General features: G+C 55.7%; 1 protein-coding gene across 2 annotated transcripts; it reads left to right on the plus strand.

The window, feature by feature from the left end:
* The first annotated feature begins 104 nt into the window (after positions 1–104).
* Positions 105–12,617, plus strand: zhx3b (zinc fingers and homeoboxes 3b). 2 transcript variants are annotated; one of them, XM_047040355.1, is made up of 7 exons: positions 105–471; positions 6,571–7,522; positions 7,616–7,726; positions 7,861–9,627; positions 9,766–10,590; positions 10,844–11,301; positions 11,599–12,617. In XM_047040355.1, exons 2-6 carry the CDS (start codon positions 6,785–6,787, stop codon positions 11,297–11,299), a joined length of 3,897 nt encoding a protein of 1,298 aa, XP_046896311.1. In that variant the 5' UTR covers positions 105–471; positions 6,571–6,784; the 3' UTR covers positions 11,300–11,301; positions 11,599–12,617. The 2 variants fall into 2 exon arrangements, with proteins under 2 accessions (XP_046896311.1, XP_046896312.1); XM_047040356.1 differs by lacking the exon at positions 105–471 and adding an exon at positions 6,111–6,431.
* The last annotated feature ends 436 nt before the right edge of the window (positions 12,618–13,053 follow it).

Genomic DNA, 13,053 nt, shown 5'->3' on the forward strand with positions numbered 1-13,053 from the left:
GTAAATGAGACAATAATTACGACATGCTTGAAAGCAGATTTATCCATTGCAGTGTTACTGGATTTTTTTTTTGCACATTGTTCCTAAGTAATGTGAATACTTCTACTTTTCTAGGGACTTCTGTCTTCTGTGATCTGGGAGCTCACGTCGACCAGAGTTCTCGGTCGGCTGTGACGTTTTGCATCACGTGTCTGTCTCTGCCCTGGGTACGTACGTCGTATTTTCCTCTCACTCTCCCTGAGCTGAGAGCCATTGGAAATAAACAAGACCAAGAGGGCCATTGTGCCATCAGCCGAAGTGGCTAGTGTAACGTTTATCACCAGTGGATGAAGAGAGAGGGGTAGCCTACCACCCCTATCAAAGTTGGCATCAATAAAGCCCCAAGCTAACGTTATGTATTTACTTTATAAATAGTCCGGTTCATTGTTAACTTTCTTTAGAGTCTAAACTATTTCCCTTGGACCAGGCAAGGTGAGTGCTCTTTATAGATATATCATTTAAAACGATTTCTACCTTTTGGAAAGTTGCGTGGGCAATCGCTACCTTTGCGGCAGTCTTCAAGCCAGCTGCATGTCGCTAGCTTAAAATGGCGACAGTAAGTGGGGGCGAGTAGTTTTGGGGGGCTTGTCTTTTCCCCCGTTCTGAATTGGTTACATTATTACATAGATATATGTAGCCAGCCTATTAACTTATCGCTCCCTCCGTCAGCAATTGAAACTTGAGCGGAAGAACAACACGCGCCACATTGTTTCAATCATTTCGAGATTTTTTTTCTTTCTACGTTGGGTTCATTAGGGAGTCTACCTTAAATGACTTCCAATTTATTTTGTGAGTTTGTTGGAGTAGTCTCTATTGAATTTGGATTCGCTGAAATAGTATCGGTTGCCTTATTTAGTTTCCCAGTTTTTCAACGATTTTGTGGAAAGGATCACGCATTGTGCCAAGTGTAGCTTTACATATGTAAATATAGGGATATATTCATTGGCTCTAACTTCACGTTTAGATCAAGTACATATTTAGAATGTTGACCTGCAACAATGTCTTAATCTGATAGTTTTCTGCGCTTAGAATGAATGCAGGAATACGTTGTGTCGGAGTTCACTACCTCGTGTATTGTCAACAGTGTCCATGCTCTGTGTGATTCGAGAGATTAGTGTAAAGCTTTCCCAGATAGCTAATTTATGTCTGATGCCCATGTGATTGCCAACCACAGACATTCAACTTTAATCCAGCTATCTATTCATCACTCATGTCACAGTTATTAGTCCTGACATAAGCCAATTGCCATACCATTGTTGGTGATAAAAAAAGCTAGACCAGGCTAACAGCAATATGGGTGGGTGTGTGGAGTGAAGGATTATCCTTAGGTCTGGGGTCTTGGGCTAGACTGGTAGTCTATGTAGTCTGTCATGTCACTTGACTCGATAAGGGCAGTGTTTATTCCCTCAGTCAGTGTTGTGTTGAAGTGAGGTTATGGTCTGAGGTCATTGCGTTTATCTACACTCTCGACGACCACATCACCTCACACACTCTCAGTTCAACGTCCTCTTCTCAAACTCCTCTCTGTGTCCGACTGTGCCAGGCCCCTCAGCACCAGGCATATTCTATTTTGCGAGAAGAATGAATACATGAAAAGAAATGTGTATGGATTTTTCTCTCAAGATTTCAAAATGGTCTTGAAACCCAGTGATGTCACTGATGGGAGAGTCTTACCCTGGCAATCAATTATTAGTGCATACCTTTCTCAGGTCAGGCCCCTGTACTGTGTTTGGGGTCAGACTTGCTTTAAGAGCCCCTTGGCCCAGCATTCTGGCGCTTACCTGAAGTCCAAACTCTTTGAGGAAAATAGCCCCTTTACAGCAGCTAAATCAGCCAGGAACCCCCCCTTTCTGAGTGAAGGAGAGAGCCCTGCCTTGCTGTGCTCAGAGCTGGCAGGATCAGGTCAGCGTTTGCCGGCCGTGCTACATTGCCTGTCTTGCCTGGCTGGTTAACAGCTTGTGATGTCAGCCATCTTAGGTTGGACTGCACAGCTCGTGGTGCTACGCCATTTTTCTCTCCCTCCCCTCTTCAACAATCCAGCTTTAACGCCTGCACTGCCAGTGGCCCACAGCAACGCAGCCTTTCGCAACCCCGGGCAGCCAGTGGCTCCCTGACCTGAACGCAGCCCAAGTGGGAATCAACAGCAGATGAAATATCTTTTTTTTTTTTTTTTAAACACTGTCGCTGAGGTTTTCTTTAGGTTGCCAAGTTTGTGTGTGTGGGGGGGAGGGAAGAATATTGAAGCCAAAACGAAGGAAATCCACGCCAACGTGTACGCAGGCTAGGACAGTCAAAAAGGAACACGAAAGAAAACGTGGACAGCAAAGTACGGCCTTCGCGGTGGGAAGCGGAAGGGTGCGCTCTGCGTTGGCGAAGCACACGCGACCCGAGGCGGTTACAAGCTCGTCGCCATGATGTACAACCAGCCTGGCCCGGCGTAAGCCCTGTGCCTGTGTCCTCTCCCCCTAACCCAGTATGCGGTGACCCACCCTGTCGAAGCACGGCAGCCATAGCATGGGTCCATACCTATCCTAGCGAGTCATACAGCAGGGAGACGGGGTTGAACGGTGACTGAGCCTGCGAACAGGAAGGAGCCGCCATTGACGTGGTCGGTAGCGTGCCCTGGCGAGGGCGACCACACCTAGCTGGGGGGGGGGGGGGGGGGTTGTGGGCGGTGGGGGTTGTGGGCGGGGGGGGGGGGGGAGAGAACATGAACACCGCGTGAGCGAGGCTCTGAAATAGGAGCAGGGCAGGGACTCTCCAATCAGCACTCACAGGACTATGTGGAAAAAACAAGCCCGCCGCTACAGCCAGGGACTGGATGGCATACGAGGTGTGTGTGTGTGTGCGTGTGTGTTTTCGAGAAATGAACTGGTGGGTGGGGGGTGGAGGTTGGAGGAGGAGGAGGGGGGGGGGGGGGGGTGGAGATTGGTTGCCATGGGGACAGTAACACACCAGTGGCGCTGCCGACCTGTCTCCCTGGGCCCAACTTGTTCAGAGTGGGAGGGAAGGGGGGGCAGGGAGAGGGAGAAAGAGAGGTGAAGAGAGAAGGGATGGGGGGGGGGTTGAAAAGGCGAGAGGCAAATATGAGCGGAGGCATTTCCCTCGCACATTCAAACGGTAAGCGTACGCACACGTTGACGGAGCCGAGGGGACGGAGAAGGGGCCAGGACTCAGCCTGAGAGCCCGTGGCTGCACTGCTTCCACCACCATGGAGGAGACGGGTGGTCCGGGGAGAGTACACACAGCGAGGCACGCCAACTATTCCCGACCACGGTTCTCGCCAGTGCGAGGGGGGCTATTATTGGCCTCCGCTGCGGGGACAGAGCCCAGAGACGAGGCCGGGTTGCGGGGGGTAGAGGGTCGCGGCGCGGCGACGCCACGCTCCACGCCGATTATATCCACGATCCCCGAGACGGGACGAAAACAGAGTTCTCTGTGTTGTCTGTGGCGCGCACAAGAAAATGGCTGCCTCGCTGCCTCTGTAAACAAGCCCCACTCCCAGGCATGCAGGCACGCAGCCACTCCTCAACCCCCCCCCCCCCACACACACACACACGCACCACCAGCACCACGCACACTCGGTCCTCACGCACTCACCCACGCGCGCAAACGCTGACACATCGGACGCGCGGTCACGCTCTGTGTCTGTGTTCAGGGAAAACATTACTGACCTATATTTGAATTTCTTTGCCAGTGCTTCGCGAGTCAACAGGACCTGTCTCGAGGCCGGTGATTCTCCGTGGAGAAAGGGGTGCTTCGTACACTGTTTTCCCTGATGAATGCATCGGGCAGCTCTTTTCCTTGTGCGAAAGCCAAGTGATTCTTGTGAGGTTCTTTTCTGACCGGTACCGTACCAGAACCAACCAGTGTCTGTAAGCCTTACGATGAGTCCCAATTTTGGCTTTTGACTCCTGACATCTCCCCATCCCCCGTTAGTGGTCAATTTGTCTGATAATGGGAGTTTCACACGTTGTGGCGACGCCGTGCTCAGATTGACTGTTTGACTAGCTGATGGGTGAGGCGGGGGAGCGAGCACGGGAACACACCACGTCCTGAAACGCAAAGCAGAAACAAACTCCCACACGGCAGCCGAGCTCTCAGGTTGTGTCCATGGCTGAAGAGCTTGCGGCGGAACATTCCAGGCTTCGCAGTGCAGCGAAGAGGAAGGGGGGTGGGGAGGGTTGGGGTTGGGGTTGGGGGGGTGGGCAGTGAACGACTGTGTGTGATTGTAGTGCGGAGGGAGGGGGGTAGCAGGAGCGGGGGTTGGTAGGGCGGTGTGTTGAGGTTTTGAGGAGGGGGGGGGGTGGCTGTGGGGGTATCGGGGCAGAATTCCTCCCCTGAAACACCTCACTGCTTCCTCCGAGACAGTTAACACTCCCCTCCCTCTCTCGCTCCCTCCTTTCTACTCTCACCCCAGCCATCCTGCCCATCCCCCACCAACCTCTTCTCTCGTCCTCCCTTCTCTCCCTCTCTCCCCACCTCGCTGGCCCACGTGATGGATGGCTGAGACTGCCCACCCATAAGCCTTTGTGTTGGTCACGTGACCTGCCAGCCTTGGCAGAACTGTGCCCCCTGATGCAGAACTGAATGGTGGGGGGGACCTAGGGGGGTAGGAGGGGTGCAGAAAAGCCCAAACCAAGGACAGTTTCTCGGGGTGGGGGGGACGGGGGGACGAGGGGGGTACGGGGGCATAGCGTTCCCTCTGCAGTGGCAAACTCCCATTTCGCCTGTTAACCCATCGAGCGCCGAACATCAGAGAAGTGCTCGGCACCATACAATGAGAACAGAACCCTTCGAAGAATGTTCTGGATTTGACTTTCTTGCCGACCCATCTGCGTTTCAAATGTTGTTGCCTTGTTACTAATGGTCCGATGCGATATTATTGGTTGAAATGCTTGGTTTGTATCACTAGTCTGTCTGTAGCCTATCCGCATACGCTTTGCAGGATTGCCCCCCCCCCCCACATCTGACTGCAGTACACCAGCCCCCTGGAGATTTAACCGAGCTCTGATTAAATGCACCTTGACCTTTCACAGGAACATAGCCTACGTTGGTGTGTGTCCAGGGGAGTCCATCAGTAGGTTGAACCTAGTCCTAAACTAATAGACAATTTCACTGAAGATCTCAATTGCAGACGGTTTTTAGTCTAGGGCTAGTCTTATTCCATGTCTGGGACACTGAACCTATGGGTGGATGGGTTAGACTAGGATTAGGGGAAGGTGGCGGTGACCTGCAATACACAACTGAATGGACACATGGAGAATTACATTGTTCCAAGGTTTGGACACACGAGTGTATCCTTTCAATTTAGAGTCGGGTACTTTGGCCCGTAATAGAGTTAGGACTGGTCTGGAGCGGGTGGCTGTTATAGACTACCAACGCGTGCGCTGGGGGGTTGAGTTTGGCACGGGGGGGGATATCCTTATGCAAGGAGTATACTGATATGGGCCTCCATTGTGGCCACACACACGCGTGTTTGTGAGCTTGGAATCCCTGCTTGTGTGAGACTGGCTACGGTTGTGGTCGTGTGTGTGTGCGCGCCGGTGTGTGTGGTGTCAAGTTGTTTTCGAGTAATTGCCCTAGAGCTGTCCTCCAGTACTGCACCACTGCCTCCAACCCAGGGGGAGAAGGAGGGAGGGAGGCTGCTTGCACACATCACAGGAAGCGACGCCATTTTGTGTGGGGGAAGGGATTCACAGAGCATGGGGAGAAGTTTGGAGAGCACTGGAACAGGGAGGGAAAAAAGAGAGTGCGCGCGTGCCAGTGCGTCCGTGTTTTCGTGCTGGTGTGCGGTTCGTGTCAATCCCACCCTTCCTGTAGGACTTGCTTCCCAGGGCAGGCACTAAAACAGTGGGGACTGTGGTGTTTGGTGACTGTCTCTCCGGCCCACCGTGTGAAGCCTTTAAGCCAGCGCTACCGTGAGCATTGTAAAACTGAACGGGGAGAGCTCCTACCGTGGGTGTGTTTGAACGAGGGGAAGAGAGGGAAGGCCAGACGAACTGTCGTGGGGGAGGGGAAAAAAGGAGGGAGGGAAGGGAAGGGTAGGAGTGAGGGTGGGTGGATGGGGGGGGCAGGAGCGTTCCCGAAAGCCTCTGTGAGGAGGTTAGAGGGGGAAAGACTAGGGTCGGATCCTCATAAAACAGATAGCCCTGCGCTGGGACAGACAGGCGTTGGGGACTCCCGGCAAGAACAAGAAAACAAGAAGGAGCGCTCAAGGATCGATGCAAGCCTGTCCAGTCTGATGTTGCCGATTACAACGGCGCTCCACCCCGGCGTTTAGGGTTTCACCGCCAAAATCTGGGGTATTTTGGGGAGAAAACCGAGCACTTTTCCATTTCATTTTCATCTAGCTCAGAGGTTTTCATGCGGAGCATCGCAAGTACTTGGAGGTTTGGATATTTTGTGCTGGCTAAAGGAGTTTTTCTTTGTCCGTTTCCACTTTCTTTTTTGTCTTGTCGGTGGTAAAATACAATAGGTCTGTATTTGTTTGTGACTGTCGGTGTAAAACGTGTTTTCTTTCATTCGCAGGTTCCTCTCTGGCTCGTTCCCTCGCTGCAGAACACACACACACACACCTGGAGGTCACACACACAAACCCAGGAACAGGCCGTTGGTCATGTTCTGTCCCCGCCACCCCCTCCCCATGGCTGGTCCATAAGAAGGAGCAACCACTCCACTCTGAACTCTCTGACGCCAGTAACACTCGACCACAGTCAACCGACCCCACCGACTGGTCTCAGCCATGGCCAGCAAGCGGAAGTCCACCATCCCCTGTATGATTCCCAGCAAGACCATGCACCTGCGAGAGGAGCTGGAGCAGGAGGCCCCATCGCTGGCCCGCCTGGCCAGGGAGCAGGGCTTCCTCTCCCGGGGCGGCAGGGGGAGCCCCCTGGTCGATCAGGGTCTGTCCTACCGGCCAGAAGGGGGCGACGCGCTGAAAGACGGCGGCGGCACCTACACCTGCAGGCCGTGCAACTTCGAGACCCACGACCTGAACCTGTTCCTGGACCACGTGTACAGCGGACACCCGGACTTCCGCGCCGACCCCAGCTTCCACTGCCTGGACTGCGGCGTGTCGGCGGCTAAGTTCGAGGGCCTGGCCCTGCACAACGCACGCTCCCACCCCAGCACGCTGAGCACCATGCTGCAGCTGAGGAGGCGGGAGCGGAGGGTGGTGGTGGAGCAGAGCCTGCTGGCGGGGACGGAGGGCGAGATCTCCATCACCAAAACCCCCATCATGAGGATGCTCAAGGGGAAGTCTGAACCCAAGAGGATCGTGGTGTCCCACTCGTCGAGCGCCGACGAAATCGAGTCCTTCCAAGGCCGGGACGGGGACAGGAAAGAGGCGCCGGCGGTGGCGGTGACCCACGTGCCCACCATCGTCCACAACGGCGCGGCCACCAAGGTGTCGCTGCCCTCCGCCATCCAGATCGTCAACGGTTCAGGAACTCTCCCCATGCTGAAGACCGCCATCACACAGGTCCACGTCCTCTTTCAAATCGTAGCCCTGGGTCTGTGGGGTCTTGAAGCTGAAACTAACTTTTGTTGTGCCCCCCCCCCCCTTTTTCCACAGGTGGTGTCGGTGGTGCAGAACCGGAGCCTCAACCAGCAGTCAGCGCCTATCACCGTGTCCTCCGCCTTCTCCTCCACCTCCACCTCAGCCTCCTCCAAGAACATGCCCAAGGTCATTGTCCCTACTGGCCACTAACGTCCTTGTGTCATCCGATGGCTGTTTGAACGACGTCCTCCTCAGCCAATCCAATGTCTTCATACGTGTTTGCTTCTCTTCCCCTTCCGTCTCTTCTCCTTCCCCTCCAGGTGATGATCCCTCTGAGCAGCATCCCTACCTACAGCGCCTCCATGGACTCCTCCTCCTTCCTGAAAACCTCCTTCAGCAAGTTCCCCTACCCCACCAAGGCGGAGCTCTGCTACCTGACAGTGGTCACCAAGTTCCCCGAGGAGCAGATCAAGATCTGGTTCACGGCCCAGAGACTCAAGCAGGGCATCAGCTGGTCCCCCGAGGAGATCGAGGAGGCCCGCAGGAAGATGTTCAACACCATCATCCAGACGGCCTCCCCCAGCTCCCAGCAGCAGCGCCACAACCTGTCCCAGAGCCACTCCAGTCAGTCCCAGCACACCATCACGGTCCTCCCCGCCTCGCTGGGCCCCACGGGTATCCCGCACATCCTCCAGGGCTCCCTGGTCAGCCAGGGGAGCGTCATCGTCACACAGCCCATAATGGCCAACGGCATCCAGGTCACCAGCGCTCCCATGGCCCTCGCCGTGACCCCCAAGCCGCAGGCCGCTGCCCGGCCCATGATGCAGGCCCGACCTGCCGCCGCCCTAGTGGCTGACAAGGGGATCAGCATGGTGGTGGGCTCCGTGGGGAGCAGCAGCAGTGGAAGCCACATCGTTAGCAGCAGCGGTAGCAGTAACGGCGGAAGCAGCACAAGCAGTATTATCAGCAGTAGCAGTAGCATTCACAGCAATAGCAGCAGCAGTAGTTTGAGCAGTCACGCAAGTGTGATCAACCTTAGTATTGGAAACGGTAACTACAGTAATACCAATGGTAAAATCAACAATGCTAAAATCATTAATATCAACGCTTACCTAAATGGCAAGAGCAACATGAGTGCTGCTAGCCATGTTTTTTCCGCTAAAAGCAACGCTGATGCTAAAAACAGCAGTGGTGTGAAGTGTAATAGCGATAGCAGAATTAGCATTGGCATAAGCAGCCCGGACAGGAAAGCTAACAGCACCAGTAAAGACAACAACAGTCAAAAGAGCAAAGATGCTAACAGCGCTAGCAACAAGAGCATTAGCCTTAGCAGCACCACCACCACAACAAGTGCCACCACAACCATGGCTACACCCACAGCTGTGACCACCAACTCCACGGCTAACACCGCCACGGTTAAAACTGAGGGCTCCTCCTCCCCTGCCACCAAGTCTTCCTCCCCCGCACCGGCAACCAACTCCAGCGGAACCCCCAGCTCCAGAACGCTTCCCAACACCTTCCTGGACCCCAGCTTCTACAAGAGCAAGAAGTCTCAGGAGCAACTGGGCGCGCTCAAAGAGAGCTTCCTGACCAATCAGTTCCCCAACCAGGAGGAGGTCGACCGCCTCATAGCCCTGACAGGCCTTACCGTCCGCGAGGTTCGCAAGTGGTTCAGCGACCGCCGCTACCATTTCCGTAACCTCAAAGGCTCGCGGTCGAGCACGGGCGGCCAGGGCAGCGGCCAGGGCAGCGGCCAGGGCAGCGGCCAGGGCAGCGGCCAGGGCAGCGGCCAGGGCAGCGGCCAGGGCAGCGGCCAGGGCAGCGGCCAGGGGAGCGGCCAGGGGAGCGGCAAGTCTGCGACCGGCTCTACGCCAGGCTCCACGGCCGGCTGCGGCGCCACCCCCATGGACCTATCAGACGGTGCCACCCGCACCGACACGCCTAAACCCCCCCTGCAGGGCTTGGCGCCCCTCAGCCCCCCTCCCTCGCAGACGCCCACATCCCCCACCACGCCCTCTCGCCGGCCCCCCAGACCCCCCTCCCCAGACTTCACAGCCATCCGCTACAAAGAGAGGGACCCCCAACAGGTGAGTGCATCGGAAAAACCGGGTCCGTTTGTTGGCTCTGTACACAAGCCTGCACACAGGACGGCCTCTAATGTCTTATGGGGGAGTGAAAAGGAACTTATCTAACATCACATCTCCCCATCTTCTCCCCACTTCCAGGTGAAGGCGCTCGAGGCCAGCTTCTCCCAGGACTCAGACCCCCCCGGAGAGGAGGTGGACCGGCTACGGGCCGAGACCAAGATGACCCGACGGGAGATCCACGGCTGGTTCGCCGAGAGGAGGAAGAGAGTGGCCGCGGAGAAGAAGAAGGAGGACCTGGAGAGGGCGGAACGAGAGGAGGAGGACCTGGCCGAAGCGGCGGCGGCGGGGGGAGAGGAGGGAAAGAGGGGGGACGGCGTCAAGAAAGAGGAGGACGCGGAGGAAGGGAAGGATGAAAGGCAGAAGGAGGACGGCACGGGCTCCGAGCTCAAAGTCAACCCCATCAAGATCAACCTGAAGATGCTGAAAGTGACCGAGGCCAACGGGAAGGCGGAGAACGAGGCGGGCCAGGCAACCGGCCAATCGGACAGCTCCGCCATGCCACCGCCCTCCGCCTCCAACCCCACCCCGTCGCCCTCCCCCGTCCCGTCCTCAGCACTCACCCCCAAGCCAGTCCTCTCCCAGTCCCCGAAACCCTCCTCCTCCCCCAAGCCCTCGCCAATCCGGGGCAAGAAGACCGCCGAGCAGCTCCACCTCCTTAAACAGGTGTACGCCCGCACGCAGTGGCCCAGCAGCACCCAGTACGACGAGCTGATCTCGGGCACCGGCCTGCCCCGCCCCGAGGTGGTGCGCTGGTTCGGGGACTGCCGCTACGTGCAGAAGAATGGCCAGCTCAAGTGGCTGGAGGCCTACCAGACCATGGCCCTGGAGGAAGACCTCCAGAGGGGGGACATCCAGATGCTCCGAGCCCACCTGGAGGCTCACGGCAGCCTGGAGGAAGGACAGGTACCAGCCTTGGGTACCCCAGACAGCAGACGGGGGGCACATTCTGTATACGTGGGGGGGGGGGGTTATTGAATTTAGTTTAGCTGGTATGATGATGCCGATAGGAGTGTCCCAAAAGTGAACAATTCTGAGGAGAAATACACACCCATCTGAGACAAATCTCTAGAAACCAATTTAAGGGGACACAGACTGTTACGTCTAGATGATGGATGAGTGTTAAGAGGCTGATCCAGCATGTTGTGTCCTCTTCCAGGTGTTGGAGCTGGCCCAGGCCAGTGGCCTCACGGAGGAACTGGTCCGACGCTGGTTCTCCACCCAGACCTCCGCCCCGCCGGCACCCTCCCCGTGCCAGCCCGCCACAGCCCCCCCCCCCCCCTCCGACCGCCACCATTCCCAGCCAGACTCCTCCACCACCCCTCTCCTCCCAGGCCGCCCTGTCACCACCATCCCCACCCCCCCCACCCCCACTCGCTGCCCAGACCCCCCCGCCACCCCAAGCCGAGGGGGGCGGAGGGGAGGGGACGGAAGCACAGACGCCGGAGGCGGCGGCGGCGGGGGCTCCGTCTGTGGTGACGGGGGGGTCAGCGTCGCTACCCGAACCCGAGCAGGGGGGCGGGAAGGAGCTGAGAGTGGAGCCGTCTGTGTGCGGGAGCACGGAACAGGACCAGGAGAAGAAGGAGGAGCCTGTCGAGGCTGTCCAACCTGCTGAAGGTGCGCAGATTCCCTCTTTTCCCCCCATTCTGTTACGGCATTCGAAGGCGGTAGGAACGAGAGGTGTTTAGAAATAGACGATTGTCCTACGCATTCCAATCGACACGCGAGGTCGAGTCGGAACGCCACGGGGTTTTAGATTCGAGATTTGGGGCTAACGCCAACACCTCTGGTGTCTACTGGATGTTACACCGGAAGGACATACACAATATCACGACTGCGGTTCAGACGGCCTGAATGGGGCCTTGTTTGACCTCCGCACTCATCTGTGGATGCATTCTTCCTTTCCTTCTTTAGGAGCCGAGTAAGGGGACCTTTGTGGAAGAGGAGGAGGAGAGTGAGAAAGGGACGACCCGGAGGGACGGCGATACGCCGGTGGTCTTCAGAAGGGAGTGTGTGACTGTGTGTGTGTGTGTGTGTGTGTGTGTGTGTGTGTGTGTGTGTGTGTGTGTGTGTGTGAGCAAGCGGAAGACAGCATATGTGATTGTAATGGGATCACTGGAAATGGACCCTGATCCACCCCCCCCTCCCCGTTCCTGAAGCATGCTTTCCTCTGTCCCACTGACCCCATCACACACACACACACCCTGTGCCGGAGGTGGGCTCTGATCTCCCTCCCAAAACACGCAAGGACAGACTCTCTGAGCCCCCTTCCCTCTTCCCCCCGGCTCTCTCACACACTTCCCCCCCCCCTTCCTCTGCCCTCCCACCTCCTCCATCCTGCCTTCCGCCATTTTCTCCTTCCAATGACAGTAGAGACTCATGGTTAGGATTCACTGAGGAGGGTGGGTTTTCACTTCTTCTTCCGTGCCTGTTCGCTTGCCTGCCCTCGGAAGGACAGAAGAGGACGGGGAGGGGGGGGTGTGGGAGGGGGGTGGGGGGGACGCGTGCTGGGGATTCAGACCCCGGATGAGTCGGGAGGAGAGAGGAAGGGGTTATTCAAATCCTGACTGGACAGATATCGACCAAGCCAATTCTCAAGAGGGGATCGGTCGTGCGTGTAGAGAAAGACGGCGCTCCGAAGAGGTTTGGTACGAAATATGAACTGCACAGCTCTTTGTAAGTGTTGTCCGTTTAGGGTTTTTTTTGTAAAGGGAGACAGTGTGGGAAGGGGGAGGGGCCTGAGGACAGCCATGTCTGTGTTTTAGCATCAAGTGCTTCTGTACGTCACCGACGTCTAGCTGTATTTCTTTCTTAAAAACGTAATAAATCCTGACTGTACAAGGAATATGAAAACTGTTTTACCAAGATTTCCAACATACCTAGGACTGTTGTATCATTTTTACAGATGTTATTTGCAGAATAAATAAAATGTAACAAACATGCCCGGCCTCTGTCTCGTACCGTGAGAGGACGCAGAACAAACGACCCTACGGACCTTTGGTCTCGATTACACATTTTTTATCCTTCACCTGGACAAACGGCATTCAAATTGAATTGCCGTTGTAACACATGGCTGATGAATGAGAAATGTGTGTTCTGCCACACAGACTGCCACAATTCACTTGTGGTCGATTCATGATTTCTCTCAAGTCATAACATTTAAAGATCCAGATCAAAATGGGTCCAAATGAACTCTTATGGTCACGTAAACCAAATCCAGTCGTGAACATCTCTAATGATGCCTTGGCCCAGATCTCATGCAGGGAGACTGAACCTGGTATGTAGTGCTGTTCTATATACAGTACATAAAATATATTGCACTTCTAAAATGTTTAATTATAGACTGTTCCACAGCAATTACATTCAAGT

The sequence above is a fragment of the Hypomesus transpacificus genome, chromosome 18, assembly GCF_021917145.1.
Source record: "Hypomesus transpacificus isolate Combined female chromosome 18, fHypTra1, whole genome shotgun sequence".
NCBI classification, from domain to species: Eukaryota; Metazoa; Chordata; class Actinopteri; order Osmeriformes; family Osmeridae; genus Hypomesus; species Hypomesus transpacificus.

Bases quoted from the DNA above. Each gene is read 5' to 3' on its own strand.
- zhx3b (XM_047040355.1), top strand. From the start codon at position 6,785: ATGGCCAGCAAGCGGAAGTCCACCATCCCCTGTATGATTCCCAGCAAG. The intron at 9,628-9,765 runs GTGAGTGCATCG...CCCCACTTCCAG, and splicing joins AAGAGAGGGACCCCCAACAG to GTGAAGGCGCTCGAGGCCAG. The intron at 10,591-10,843 runs GTACCAGCCTTG...GTCCTCTTCCAG, and splicing joins GCAGCCTGGAGGAAGGACAG to GTGTTGGAGCTGGCCCAGGC.